The 12,648-nt window shown below is 42.5% G+C and overlaps 1 protein-coding gene across 2 annotated transcripts; it reads left to right on the top strand.

The window, feature by feature from the left end:
• Window positions 1-2,492: 2,492 nt before the first annotated feature.
• On the top strand, window positions 2,493-8,458 carry LOC135542141 (GATA-binding factor 2-like). 2 transcript variants are annotated; one of them, XM_064968842.1, is made up of 6 exons: window positions 2,493-3,856; window positions 5,916-6,152; window positions 6,300-6,803; window positions 6,915-7,060; window positions 7,227-7,352; window positions 7,631-8,458. In XM_064968842.1, exons 2-6 carry the CDS (start codon window positions 5,939-5,941, stop codon window positions 7,916-7,918), a joined length of 1,278 nt encoding a protein of 425 aa, XP_064824914.1. In that variant the 5' UTR covers window positions 2,493-3,856; window positions 5,916-5,938; the 3' UTR covers window positions 7,919-8,458. The 2 variants fall into 2 exon arrangements, with proteins under 2 accessions (XP_064824914.1, XP_064824915.1); XM_064968843.1 differs by lacking the exon at window positions 2,493-3,856 and having other exon boundaries at window positions 5,892-6,152.
• The last annotated feature ends 4,190 nt before the right edge of the window (window positions 8,459-12,648 follow it).

The following is a 12,648-nucleotide window of genomic DNA, read 5'->3' as shown; positions in this document are numbered from 1 at the left end:
ACATAATTAAGATAGTAAGTACCACAAACAAGTACTCACCTGCAGAATGACTGCACTTCCCTCAAGGCTCACTTCTTTGGTGAGAAAGTCAGTCCCAGTGGTTGCTAGGTACATGTTAGTGAAGCAATAATTTACATACTGTATCTGTTCATGAAGAAGGATTTCCCCACCCTGAGCACACACTGAGTTCCCCTTTCATCTCATTTTTGGACTGTGTCACACACAAAATTGTATGACAGTTCACTTTACAGAACAGTGATATGGATGCAATTATCATTGATGAATTACATTTGTGATATGAACGTTATTTGATACTGTGCTATCACAAACAATACCTTGTAGAATAACTATGAACTTTATAGTAATTTGACACCGTTTGTTTTTTTACAGTAGCATAATTTGACCCTATGTTGCGTCTCAGAAAAAAAGGAGGGGATTCCCAAAGAGAAAGTGATCTACCCTTTCCAAGCTCCTTTCCAGAGAAAAGTCGCATTAAGGGGCACATATGGCAACTATAAAAAATGACAAACCTACATTGGCCAGCATTGTCTAATATTATTTTTTGGACTCATGCAGAATTGCCGAGGTTTAGGTTTGCCCAATTCCGTAATGAGTTCAGACGTGTGGTAGCCGATCTTATCTGAAAACAGACTTGTCTGCGTGCATCTTTTCCCTGTCTTAATTTACCAGCTATGTTATGTCCCATCACTTTCTGTAAACATATTCAACAATGGCAACAACTTTGGTTAAAGGACTTAAGAAATCGAATATCTGAGGTAATTATAGATATATGTCAGACTTTATCTCACGTTTGTCTTTGTTTCTTATCAGAGGGCAACACGAAGTAAAAAACTATTTCTGGCAGTGCTGACAACCCCAATTCGAAACACAATTTTCCTCCTTTTTTGCCCACATTTATTCAGCTGGTTATTGACTTGAACAATTTGTACGGAAGTTTCTTTCAATGGACGTTACATTTTTGGAGATTTAAATCTTGCATTTAAATCCCATCCCAGTGCAGAAAGCTGCTAGAAAGAAGCCTGGCGCCTTGGCAAGTGCTTCAACGACGGCGCCAATTACATGAAAGTGAATGAAGCCAATTAACCATCGAGTGAAGACGACTTGAAATGAAAGACCCTCAGCCAATGAAACAGAGGGTGGTCCGTCATATGATGTTATATATGGGCCATGATTAATCAAGACGGTATATCATATCATATTATACACTCAAGATTTGATCTTACTTTGATAAATACATTCATCATGTGATATCATTATCACAATATCTGTAAAAAACAAAAACAAAGGGGGCTATCAGAGTATCAAATAGGAAAGATCTAATCTTTTCCAATAGGAAAGATCAAATTAGACAGTAAAGGTATGGTATGGTGTTTCAAGCACTTGCAACAGTAGAACAAATATTTGTTGTTCTGATTTTTATATTTAGAATAATAATGACAACTTGGAGAACTGCAACAACAAAAAAATCAAAGATGGCACTGAAACATTTTAATCACATATTTATGTAATTTTTTATATTGCAATAAAATATCTTAAAAACAAATCTCTGTGAATATGGCTGTTGCTAAGATGTGCCCTTCTCTTCCAGGGCCTGTGTAAGACGCATATCTTGTATTTATCAGATGAAGCGCTGACAATAGCCTTGCTTAGAGTTTTATACACACAAATATGTTGGGGTGTGTCAGGGTTTTCTGGCAGTTGGGGTGTGGTACCAGCCTATAATTTGTGATTGACCATTATTGAGTAAATATTTCATTAGTAATAATTTTAAATGATTTGTGTAATAATCCCAGTTTTTACTGTTATAACTGTGTAGATGCTCTAGACAATTTTTCTCTGATAGCACACACTTCATGAACACAGAGACACAGCATGCCTGAGAGTTAGCAAGAGAGAAGGGGGGGGGGGCACAGTAGTCCCGGGTGTATACCAGTGTCTGAGAATGGCTCAGCAGCCTCTGTGTGGTAAAGATAAGACTACTGCATACAAAGAAGACTGTTTCTTGGGAATTGGAGGTTTGACCTCAATGGCCACCCGCTGTGTCCCCTGCACCCCCCTGCACCCCCCAACCAATAACCAATTCTATTATGATAAAATTGCTTAACTGTATAATATAGGTTATACTTTTTCAGTTTCGTGTGTGTGTGTGTGTGTGTGTGTGTGTGTGTGTGTGTGTGTGTGTGTGTGTGTGTGTGTGTGTGTGTGTGTGTGTGTGTGTGTGTGTGTGTGTGTGTGTGTGTGTGTGTGTGTGTGTGTGTGTGTGTGTGTGTTTTTACGGCGCATGCCAGTGCAAAGACAGAGATGTATATTTGTGTGTGTAAATGTTTTTTTTCCATTTTGTTTCCCACTCATACACATGTGTATTATGAGTGGCATGGCTTTGCAGGGTGCCTTTATTCCTCCTGTGTTTACTGGGTGACAGTGTAATTCCTGGCCTCCCCCTTTCATCTTGATAACCTCTTATCAGAGACAAGCAGCTCGCTGACAGAGTGCCACCAGCCACATCCCTCGCCACCGCTCTCCACCACTCTCCTTTCCTCACACAAACCCAGCTGTCCACAGTCAGGACCACCTCATCCTCTCGCTCTCATCTTCAATGTTTCTCCCTTTCGTTGAGTGAGCCATGAGGCTGAAAATGATCTCTACGACTTTGGATTTTGTGCTTCATTCATCAATCAACACTGTATATTTCCTCAGTATTGTTTGAATTTGAATATTGTGTATTTGAATGCTCTCTTTCACCATTATAGGAACAGGGACTATACAGCAGTTGTTCAGGTAAAGTCTGTTCTTCTGCAAAAAAGACAGTTACAGGCAGTGAGCTACAGTAGGACGTGTTTCTTGTGCAATTAAAAGGTTCACTTCTCTCTAACTCTCTCCTAATTTCCCTGAAAACTGTAAATGAACAAAGGAGGAGGAAAGTGGAGGATGCTTTGACTACCAAATGACTGTGACAGAGTGAGGCCTGTCTGAAGCCTACCTGTGTCCAGACCATATCTCTCCATGATTGCAGCACCTCTCCCGATTTGCATTACTGTCCTCCACTCTAAGCTGTGCTGAACCACAGAGAAATGTATTCTTTGCATTTTTCATTTGCTTTGTTTAAATGCCCGCCTCTCCTTTTTCCATGTGTATCTGGTCTTATCTGCATTGTATGCATATCCATCAACAGACAAAAACAGTCCCTGCTGTAAGCTGGCTGCATGACTCAATAAATATTGTAATTCAGGAGAAAATACTGAGAAGAGATTCCAAAGTGCAAAAGTCTAATGGAGGCAGTGAAATGCTGACTTGGATATCTTACTAGTCTAAGATATTGGTCGAGATATAACTGAAACAAGTCACATTAATACACATGTCATTTTAATACCCGTCAACTCCCCTTTTTTTATACAACAGTTCCTTCACATAAATCGTATACAAATAATGTTAAAACGTTCCTGTTCACCATTCCTGTCAATAACACAGAGGTATATAATGATTATAATGAGTTTCTGGGTATATTTACTGACAATTTGTAGTTGTGACTGACTATTGTGAGTCTACCCAAGCAGACAAATTAGATGTCTCTTGGTATAGCAGGACCAGGAGGTGTGTCTTTCAAAAGAGTTCTTCCTAACCCCTCCCATCGCTCCCTTTCTAACGTTAACCTCAGTCATTTTTTCAAGGGGTACAAGACCTCGGTTATTCTTCTGGCGATTTGCCCACACAGACATAGATCCAGACACTGGAACCTCAGGGCGGTGTGTTCTCTCAATCTCTCACCTAGCTGGGTATCTTGTACTGCGGCCATCCTCTACTCACCTTTGACATCCACTCTTCACAACGACCTCAGGTAGGTGCAGCGTTTCTATCACATTACAGTGCCACTGTACACTCTTGGAAAAAAACGTTTCTAATAGGGTTCTTCGGCTGTCCCCATAGGAGAAACCTTTTTGATTCCATGTAGAACCCTTTTGCATTTTGGGTTCCATGTAGAACCACGTGTAGGAAGGGGTTATTCAAAGGGTTCTCCTCTGGGGACAGCCGTAGAACCCTTAAAGGTTCTAGATAGCACCTTTTTTTCTAATAGTGTTCACAATATCAGCCTGAATGATAGTGGAGGATCACAAGTGTAATGGTGTCTACCTGAAACCTGTGGAAGTTAGCCTTCTGTATTACTCCAGACCATTAGTTGTTTGATTGGCTGCAACCATATGTGAGATGGTAGTGGTGAGTGGCAATGACCTCTTTAGATAATTTTACATTTTGGTAACCACAACTGTAATCCTACAGTTACAGTCAATGAGTAGATGGTTGAATTATTTCTACACAGACTTATCAACATGTGTTGTGGAGAAATGGTGCATGGATGTTCATGGATGTGAATTTATCAAGCATTTTCATTTAATTAATTTACTTTAATTTACACACACACATTAACATTAGAAAAATGTTACGTTACAACTTTATTGTAACATCTAATTATTTTTGCCATAATGGCTGGTATACAACGAGAGTAAATTCCATTGCAAAATGACAGTGAAATGTCACTGTTTTCCTAACGTGGTTATTAAGGAAATAGTTTTGTTGTTGTTGTTGCAGTGATAGCATTGATTTATTCTGCACTGTTTGTTATTCAGAGAAGTTCCATGACAGTGGTTTTGTATGGTCTGCCGGGTGGTAGTCAGCAGTAATTGTGCGACAACACATTTCTATTAATCAGATGAGATTAGGGTTGGTGTTTCGTCGCATCACTGATGCTGGGTATATTTAGTATGACAATAATGTGCTCTATCTGATTTTCTCAGACTCTATCAGACCCTATCAGGCTCCTCTTTCCTCTTATCACAAGTTAATAAAGATATGGGTCAACATTGTCTCTACTACTGACAACTTGCATGGTGTGTTCCAGAGCAGACACTACTTCTGTTATTTCCATAGATGTATCATTTGTTTTGGTTAGAAGCACTCTCTGTTACATTATATAATCAATTAGCCACTACAGTGAATGTGATCACGAAGTCGTGGTAAAAAAAAGAAATAGATGGGCAAACAACTGTGATCGCCGGTCATGGGGAAAAAAGTAACGCTTCCAATACATTAAGTGTATTTTTCGGCAAAAAGTGTGGAAGCTGTAGGGGGGTAACTATGTTTATTTGCGTTTACCCTCCACTACACAATAAACTAATTTATACTAGGCTTATGCACTTTATGTTATGCTAAATTGTCACTGAAATACATCAAATTATCTAAATGCTGAACATCTAGATTATTGCCATCTAATGAACTGTTTTCAATTTCATTATTACATTTATATTTGCTTTCCTGAGAACTCACATTCTGTTTTGACATTTAACCTTTATTTAACTAGGCAAGTCATTTAAGAACAAATTATTATTTACAATGACGGCCTACAACGGCCAAACCCGGACGACGCTGGGCCAGTTGTGCGCCGCCCTATGGGACTCCCAGTCACGGCTGGTTGTGATACAGCCTGGATTCAAACAAGGTTGTCTGTAGTGATAACTCTAGCACAGAGATGCAGTGCCTTAGACTGCTGCCCCACTTGTGAGCCCTAAATAGGAATTCCTATAAAGGTCATTGGTTGTAAGCAAACGTTTGTTCACTGTTTGTAGTTACAGATAGGCCTATTTATTTTTAGGGTCTACTTTCAGCCACAGTCAAATGAGGATCCTTGAAAGGGAAGTTTGAAAACCTGCTGCTGTTGAGTCCCCTTCATGTCTTGAAGTTACATGTGTTTCTTTAAAATGGCAGCCTCACAAAAAACAGTATTTGTAAACACTTCACATCAGCCTACTGAGATGCTGGTACTGTCTGGTTGTTGCTATAGCTCCTAATCAGGTTCCAACTAGGAATAATTAGGTTTCTCCTAATCCTTTCTGTTGTTTCAGAGTTAGTGGTTATCTCTGTAAGAATGGAGGATTCCTCTGAACAGTCTCACTGGGTGTCTCCAGCTCTGCTCAGCTCTGATCCCCTGGCCAGCTTCTCCTCAGAGCCTGGCTTACTACCTCCAGGAGAGGAGGGAGAGCCCTTCTTCTCCAACCCTGAGACTGACTACACCAGCCTTCCCTCCTACTTCTCCAACCCCAGCCACAGCAGGGCTCCATCAGGCTACAGACAGAGCTCAGGTCAGAAGCGAGGAACATAACATAACTTTAAAACATTTATGTTGACCTTTCATAGTGTAAATTAATATTGCATTAAAAATAATGCAGTTTCTGTAATCAGGGACTCCCCTGACAACTGTGCCCCTCTACTGCTTCTCTCTCATACAGTTCGCCAGGTGTACTCCTCACCCTCTCTCCTTGGCAACCTTCAATGGCTGGATGGCCCTGGCAGCCACTCTCTGAGCTCTCCATACAACCCATCATCCTCTACCTGGACCAGCAACCCTTTCACTAAGACTCCTCTGCACCCATACACCCCAAACTCCCTTTATGCCTCCAGCGCCACGTCCTCGTTCACCTCCAGAGATGGGTACTCCTCTCCAGGTAGGGATGGCAAGGAGAGTCCCAGGCTTCAGGAGGCCCTGAAGGCCGAGCGCTTGAGTCCTTTGGGTGGAGGTGGTGGAACCAGTTTTCTGAATCTGACTTCTGCTGCTGGGAGTGTGTGCACACCATCTCCCCACGCCCATTCACACATGCTGGGCCCCTACAGCTCGTACATGACCTCTCCACAGGACTACACAATGGCAGGCCTTTACTCCTCCCCAGGAGCATGGATGAGCCCCTCCTCCTACTCCCCCAAACTACGTAATAAGATGAGGCTGTCTCCACCAGGTGAGCATCATGCATCATATCCATGCTATCCCACCTAAGTAAGTTTACTCTGTCCTCTGAACGTCCTGTGGGATTCCAGATAATTATTTGTGTGTCTGTGATTTGTGGCAGAGGCCAGAGAGTGTGTCAACTGTGGAGCCACTGCCACCCCTCTATGGCGTCGAGATGGAACAGGACACTACCTGTGTAACGCCTGTGGGCTTTACCATAAGATGAATGGCCAAAATCGTCCCCTGATCCGACCAAAGAAAAGACTGGTATGATATGACATAAGGACCGGATAAGATATGATAATAATCCGTTGTAAATTCTATGGTGTTGACATGCCAATCAATTGGTCGAAAAACACAATGAATCCAAATAAACATTGGAGCTCGTCTTTAATCTACAGAATTGACTTATCTTTCTCTCTCTCTGTTTCAGATTGTCAGCAAGCGGGCTGGGACTCAATGTGCCAACTGTCACACCAGCACCACCACGCTGTGGAGACGGAACGCCAGGGGTGAGCCTGTGTGCAACGCCTGTGGACTCTACTTCAAGCTGCACAACGTGAGTCAATGAACAAGATACATTGAATGTTCTCAATTAGCTAGAGAACTACTATTACTATTTGTAGCTAGCACTTCCTCAGTGATTGAAACGGCAAAACCCCACACAACCCCAAGCTACTGATTCGGAACCCAAGTGATTGAACATAAACTTGAACTTAAACCCTAAATTTTAACCTTAATCTACCTCCTGTAGTATAGTAGTATCAGGTAAATAATGGAGAAAGAGAATGTACTAATTTATGTATGTGAAATTAAGATACACTGCTCTTTTGACAGGTCAACAGACCCCTTACTATGAAGAAAGATGGTATCCAAACACGAAACCGTAAAGCGTCCAACAAGAACAAGAAGGGCAAGAAGAGCGCCATGTTGGAGCAGTACCCTGACCTTTCACAGGGTCTCCCCCTCGATGACCACGGAGGCCCCTACTCGCTGGGTCCAGGGTCACAGCTCTCCTACAGCCACACCCCTCACTTCCTCTCCCCACCCTCCGGCCTGCACCCGTCTGTCAGCCTGTCTTACACCCATCACCCAAACACTGGCATGGTGCCCACACTGGTGTGAAACAGACCTAGACACATTCAGACCCATAAAGGCAACATACAGCATATACAGTACAGACACAAACTCACCTACTGAGGAATAGCTTCTTTGTAGCAATGGATGCCTTGTACATAAATGCATTTAGACTTTTTTCCTTCCTATTTTATGTGTGAAGTTGATCTTGTCTTAACACTGGACATAATACTGCACATTTTTACAAGATCAAAAAATAAAAACTTTTATGGAAGGATTTGATTGTATTTTGTTAAAGGCATATTCTATTTTTATGAAAACTAAAACTTTAAAAGTAAAGTTTAAACTTCCCACTGTAATCATTGATACGGGTAACACTGGTATAAACTTGTAGCTAGCTGTATTTCGTAAATACGTACTGAATTGTGTGGACTAAAGTTGCCATATCCCTTTTCAAATGTTTATGATTTTAGTTGAAGGTGAAAGGGCATTAAAATGTGAATTTTTTGTATTTGCTACATTTCTATATTTGTAATTTCTTACAAGCTCCTCATAAACAATAAAACATGAATGGTAAAATTAAGAAAACTGTTTCTGATTATTTACTATACAAATTCCTGGGTTTGAGGCACACGTTTATCGTTTTCAACATGTAAATGGTATTTAAATTTTCTGCACTCTTTCAGGTGCTGTGGTGAGACACTATAGTGGCTTTGTACCTTCACTCACTGAGGTATAATGGTGTCTTTGTCCAGGCTCTGTTGGGGGTAGGGACTGACAGTGGAATTGCATTGGGAGCACCGGACATGCAAATCCTCAGTTTTCCATTAAGCAGCGGTAAAGTGACAAAACATTCAACTCAAGTGAGAAAGGTGTGCCAGGTTCTACATTTAGATTGATGTGGCATTACCTACCGTTAGGTCAACAAAAATTGACACACAAGCTGGCACACACACACACACACTCAACTAAAAATAACTATATGAAGAAGTGTAATATTCTATATTTCATGGAGTCGTGGCTGAACAAGGACATGGATAATATACATATCGCTGACTTTTCTATGCATTGTCAAGACTGGTCGGGCAGCCTCGGAAAGATGAAGGAGAGGGGTGTTTTTTGTTAAGAAAAGCTGGTGCGTAATCTCTAATGTTAAGGAAGTCTCGAGTGGATGCTAAGCTACAAGACTGTTTTGCTAGCACAGACTGGAATATGTTCCGGGATTCATCCTATAATATTGAGGAGTTTACCACATCAGTCACCGGCTTCGTTAATAAGCGCATCGACAACATCGTACGTACATATCCCACCCAGAAGCCATTACAGGCAACATCCGCACTGAGCTAACGGCTAGAGCTGCCGCTTTCATGCGATACACTAATCCAGAAACTTATAAGAAATCCTGCAACGACCTCCGACGAGCCATCAAACAGGCAAAGCATAAATACAGGACTAAGATCAAATCCTACTATGCCGGCTCTGATGCTCGTGGATGTGGCAGGGTTTGCAAACTATCTCGGATTACAAAGGGAAACCCAGCCGCGAAATGCCAACTGACGAGCTTAATGCCTTCTATGCTCGCTCTGAGGCAAGCAACACTGAACCATGCATGACAAAGCACCAGCTGTTCCAGACGACTTTGTGATCTCGCTCTCCATTGCCGATGTGAGTAAGACCTTTAACAGGTTAACATTCACAAATCCGCAGGGAGAGATTACCAGGACGTGTATTCAGAACATGCGCTGGTCTGCTTGAAACCTACATGTTTCAATCAGACCACCATAGTTCCTGTGCCCCAGAACGCCAAGGTAACCTGTCTAAATGACTATCGCCCCGTAGCACTCACATCTGTTGCCATGAAATGCGTTGAAAGGCTGATCATGGCTCACATCAACACCCTCATCCCAGGCACCCTGGACCCACCCCAGAATTTAGGGAGAGGGGATGTGTGGAGTGCAATCTTTATTGGTGGACAAGTGGAACACATCTGTGAGATGCTGTTCATCGACTACAGCTTAGCGTTCAACACTAAATTGCCCTCAAAGATCATCACTAATCTCAGGACCTTGGGACTGAACACCTCCCTTTGTAACTCGATACCGGACCCACTCACAGGCCGCCTCTAGGTTATGAGAGTAGGCAACAACACATCTGCCATGCTGACCCTCAACATGGGGGCCCCTCAGGGGTATGTGCTTAGTCCCCTACTGTTCTCCGTCTTCAACACCATCATTAATTTTTCTGATGACTTGACGGTGGTAGGCCTGATCATCGATGACGAAGAGACAGCCTATAGGGAGGTCAGTAACCTGACAATGTGGTACCAGGGGCTGTAGTGGAGCAGGTTGAGAGCTTCAAGTTCCTCAGTGTCCACATCACTAAGTAATTAACATGGTCCACAAACACCAACACAGTCGTGAAGAAGGCATACCAACGCCTCGTCCCCCACAGGAGGCTGGAAAGATTTGCCATGGGTCCTCAGATCCTCAAAAAGTTATACAGCTGCACCACTGAGAGCACCTTGACTGGCTGCATCACCACTTGATATGGCAACTGCTTGGCATTTGACTGCAAGACGCTACAGAGGGTAGTGCATAAGGCCAAGTACATCACTGGGGCCGAGCTCCCTGCCATCTAGGACATCTATACCAGGTGGTGTCATAGGAAGGCCTTAAAAATTGTTAACCACTCCAGCCACCCAAGTCATAGACTTGAAACTCTGCTACCGCACGGCAAGCCGTACCGGTGCACCAACATTGGAACCAACAGCACCCTGAAGAGCTTCTACCACCATGCCATGAGACTGCTAAATAGTTAACCAAATAGCTACCCGGACTATCTGCATTGACACTTTTTGCACTCTTTTGACTCATCACATAAGTTGCTGATACTGTTTATTATCTATCCTGTTGCCTAGTCATTTTACCCCTACCTATATGTACAGTGCATACAGACCCCTTGACTTTTTCCACTTTGTTATGTTTCAGTATCTTTAAAAAATGGGTTAAATTGCTTTTTCCCTCCCCATTCTACACACAACACCCCATAATGACAAAGCAAAAACAGGTTAAGAAATGTTTGCTAATTTATATATTTCAAAAAATATGATATTTCAGTTACATAACCCTTTACTCAGTATTTTGTTGAAGCACCTTTGGCAGAGAATATACAACCTGGAGTCTTCCTGGGTATGAAGCTACAAGCTTGGTACACCTGTATTTGGGGAGTTTCTCCCATTCTTCTCTGCAGATCCTCTCAAGCTCTGTCAGGTTGGATGGGGAGCGCCGCTGCACAGCTATTTTCTGGTCTCTCCAGAGATGTTCGATCAGCTTCAAGTCCAGGCTCTGGCTGGGCCACTCAAAGACATTCAGAGACTTGTCCCGATCCACTCCTGTGTTGTCTTGGCTGTGTGCTTAGGGTCGTTGTCCTGTTGGAAGGTGAACCTTCGCCCCAGCCTGAGGTGAACATTTCGCCCCAATCTGGAGTATGTTTTCATCAAGGATATCTCTGTACATTGCTCCCTTCATCTTTCCCTAGATCCTGATTAGTCTCCTAGTCCCTGCCGCTGAAAAACATCCCAAAGCATGATGCTGCCACCACCATGCTTCACCGTAGGGATGATGCCAGGTTTCCTCCAGACGTAACGCTAGGGCATTCAGGCCAAAGACTTCAATCTTGGTTTCATCAGACCAGAGAATCTTGTTTCTCACAATCAGAGTCTTTTAGGTGCCTTTTGGCAAACTCCAAGTAGGCTGTCGTGCCTTTTACTGAGGAGTGTCTTCCGCCTGGCCGATTGGTGGAGTGCTGGAGAGATGGTTCACCTTCTTGAAAGTTCTCCCATCTCCACAGAAGAATTCTGGAGCTCTGTCAAAGTGATCATTTGGGTTCTTGGTCACCTCCCTGACCAAGGCCATTCTCCCCCGATTGCTCAGTTTGGCTTGATTGGTGGAGTGCTGACCGGGCGGTCAGCTCTAGGAAGAGTCTTGGTGATTCCAAAGTTCTTCCATTTAAGAATGATGTACACTTCCTCAGATCTGTGCCTCGACACAATCCTGTCTCAGAGATCTTACGGAAAATTCCTTTGACCTCATGGCTTGGTTTTTGCTTTGATATGCACTGTCAACTGTGGGACCTTAAATAGACAGGTGTGTGCCTTTCCAAATCATGTTCAATCAATTGAAGTTACCACAGGGAGACTCCAATCAAGTTGTAGAAACATCTCAAGGATGATCAATGGAAACAGGATGCACCTGAGCTCAATTTTGAGTCTCATAGAATAGGGTCTGAATACTTGTGAAAATAAAGTATTTCTGTTTTTTATTTTTAAATACATTTTCAAAAAATTGAATGCAAAAAGGTAATGTATGAACAACAATCATAATGTGCTTTGTAATGAATCAGAGACAAATATGATATCAAAGTTTTATATACTGATGTAGCCAAAGGCAAAATCAATATCATGTGCTACTATCTAACTGTAAGTCGCACTGGACCTTTTTTTTGTAACATAGCTGAACTAGACTAAATTATACATATAGGTATTTACAAGTATAAACCAATATAATATAGAAGTTGTGACCTCAAAAGTGTATTTTTCAGTCCGCGGTGGGGAGTAGGGTTGGGGTTGCTCAGTACAGTGGCTGTCTGACTACTGATAACTTATCACTGAAGCCACACACTGTAAACCACCCACCTGCTGCCAAAAGCCAGTCATACACACTCCCCCCGCAGTTACTCACTCAGAGGCTCTGCAGAGCACACAGGTACTAAGCCCAACG

This window comes from Oncorhynchus masou, chromosome 6 (assembly GCF_036934945.1).
Source record: "Oncorhynchus masou masou isolate Uvic2021 chromosome 6, UVic_Omas_1.1, whole genome shotgun sequence".
Taxonomy (NCBI): Eukaryota; Metazoa; Chordata; class Actinopteri; order Salmoniformes; family Salmonidae; genus Oncorhynchus; species Oncorhynchus masou.
Note: the sequence above shows the minus strand (reverse complement) of the source record. Positions and strands in the feature narration are given on the sequence as shown.

What these genes read in the sequence shown, in the direction of transcription:
- LOC135542141 (XM_064968842.1), top strand. Translation starts at nt 5,939, where the DNA reads ATGGAGGATTCCTCTGAACAGTCTCACTGGGTGTCTCCAGCTCTGCTC. An exon ending in GATGAGGCTGTCTCCACCAG is followed by an intron (nt 6,804 to 6,914) that starts GTGAGCATCATG and finishes GATTTGTGGCAG; the next exon opens with AGGCCAGAGAGTGTGTCAAC. An exon ending in TCCGACCAAAGAAAAGACTG is followed by an intron (nt 7,061 to 7,226) that starts GTATGATATGAC and finishes TCTCTGTTTCAG; the next exon opens with ATTGTCAGCAAGCGGGCTGG.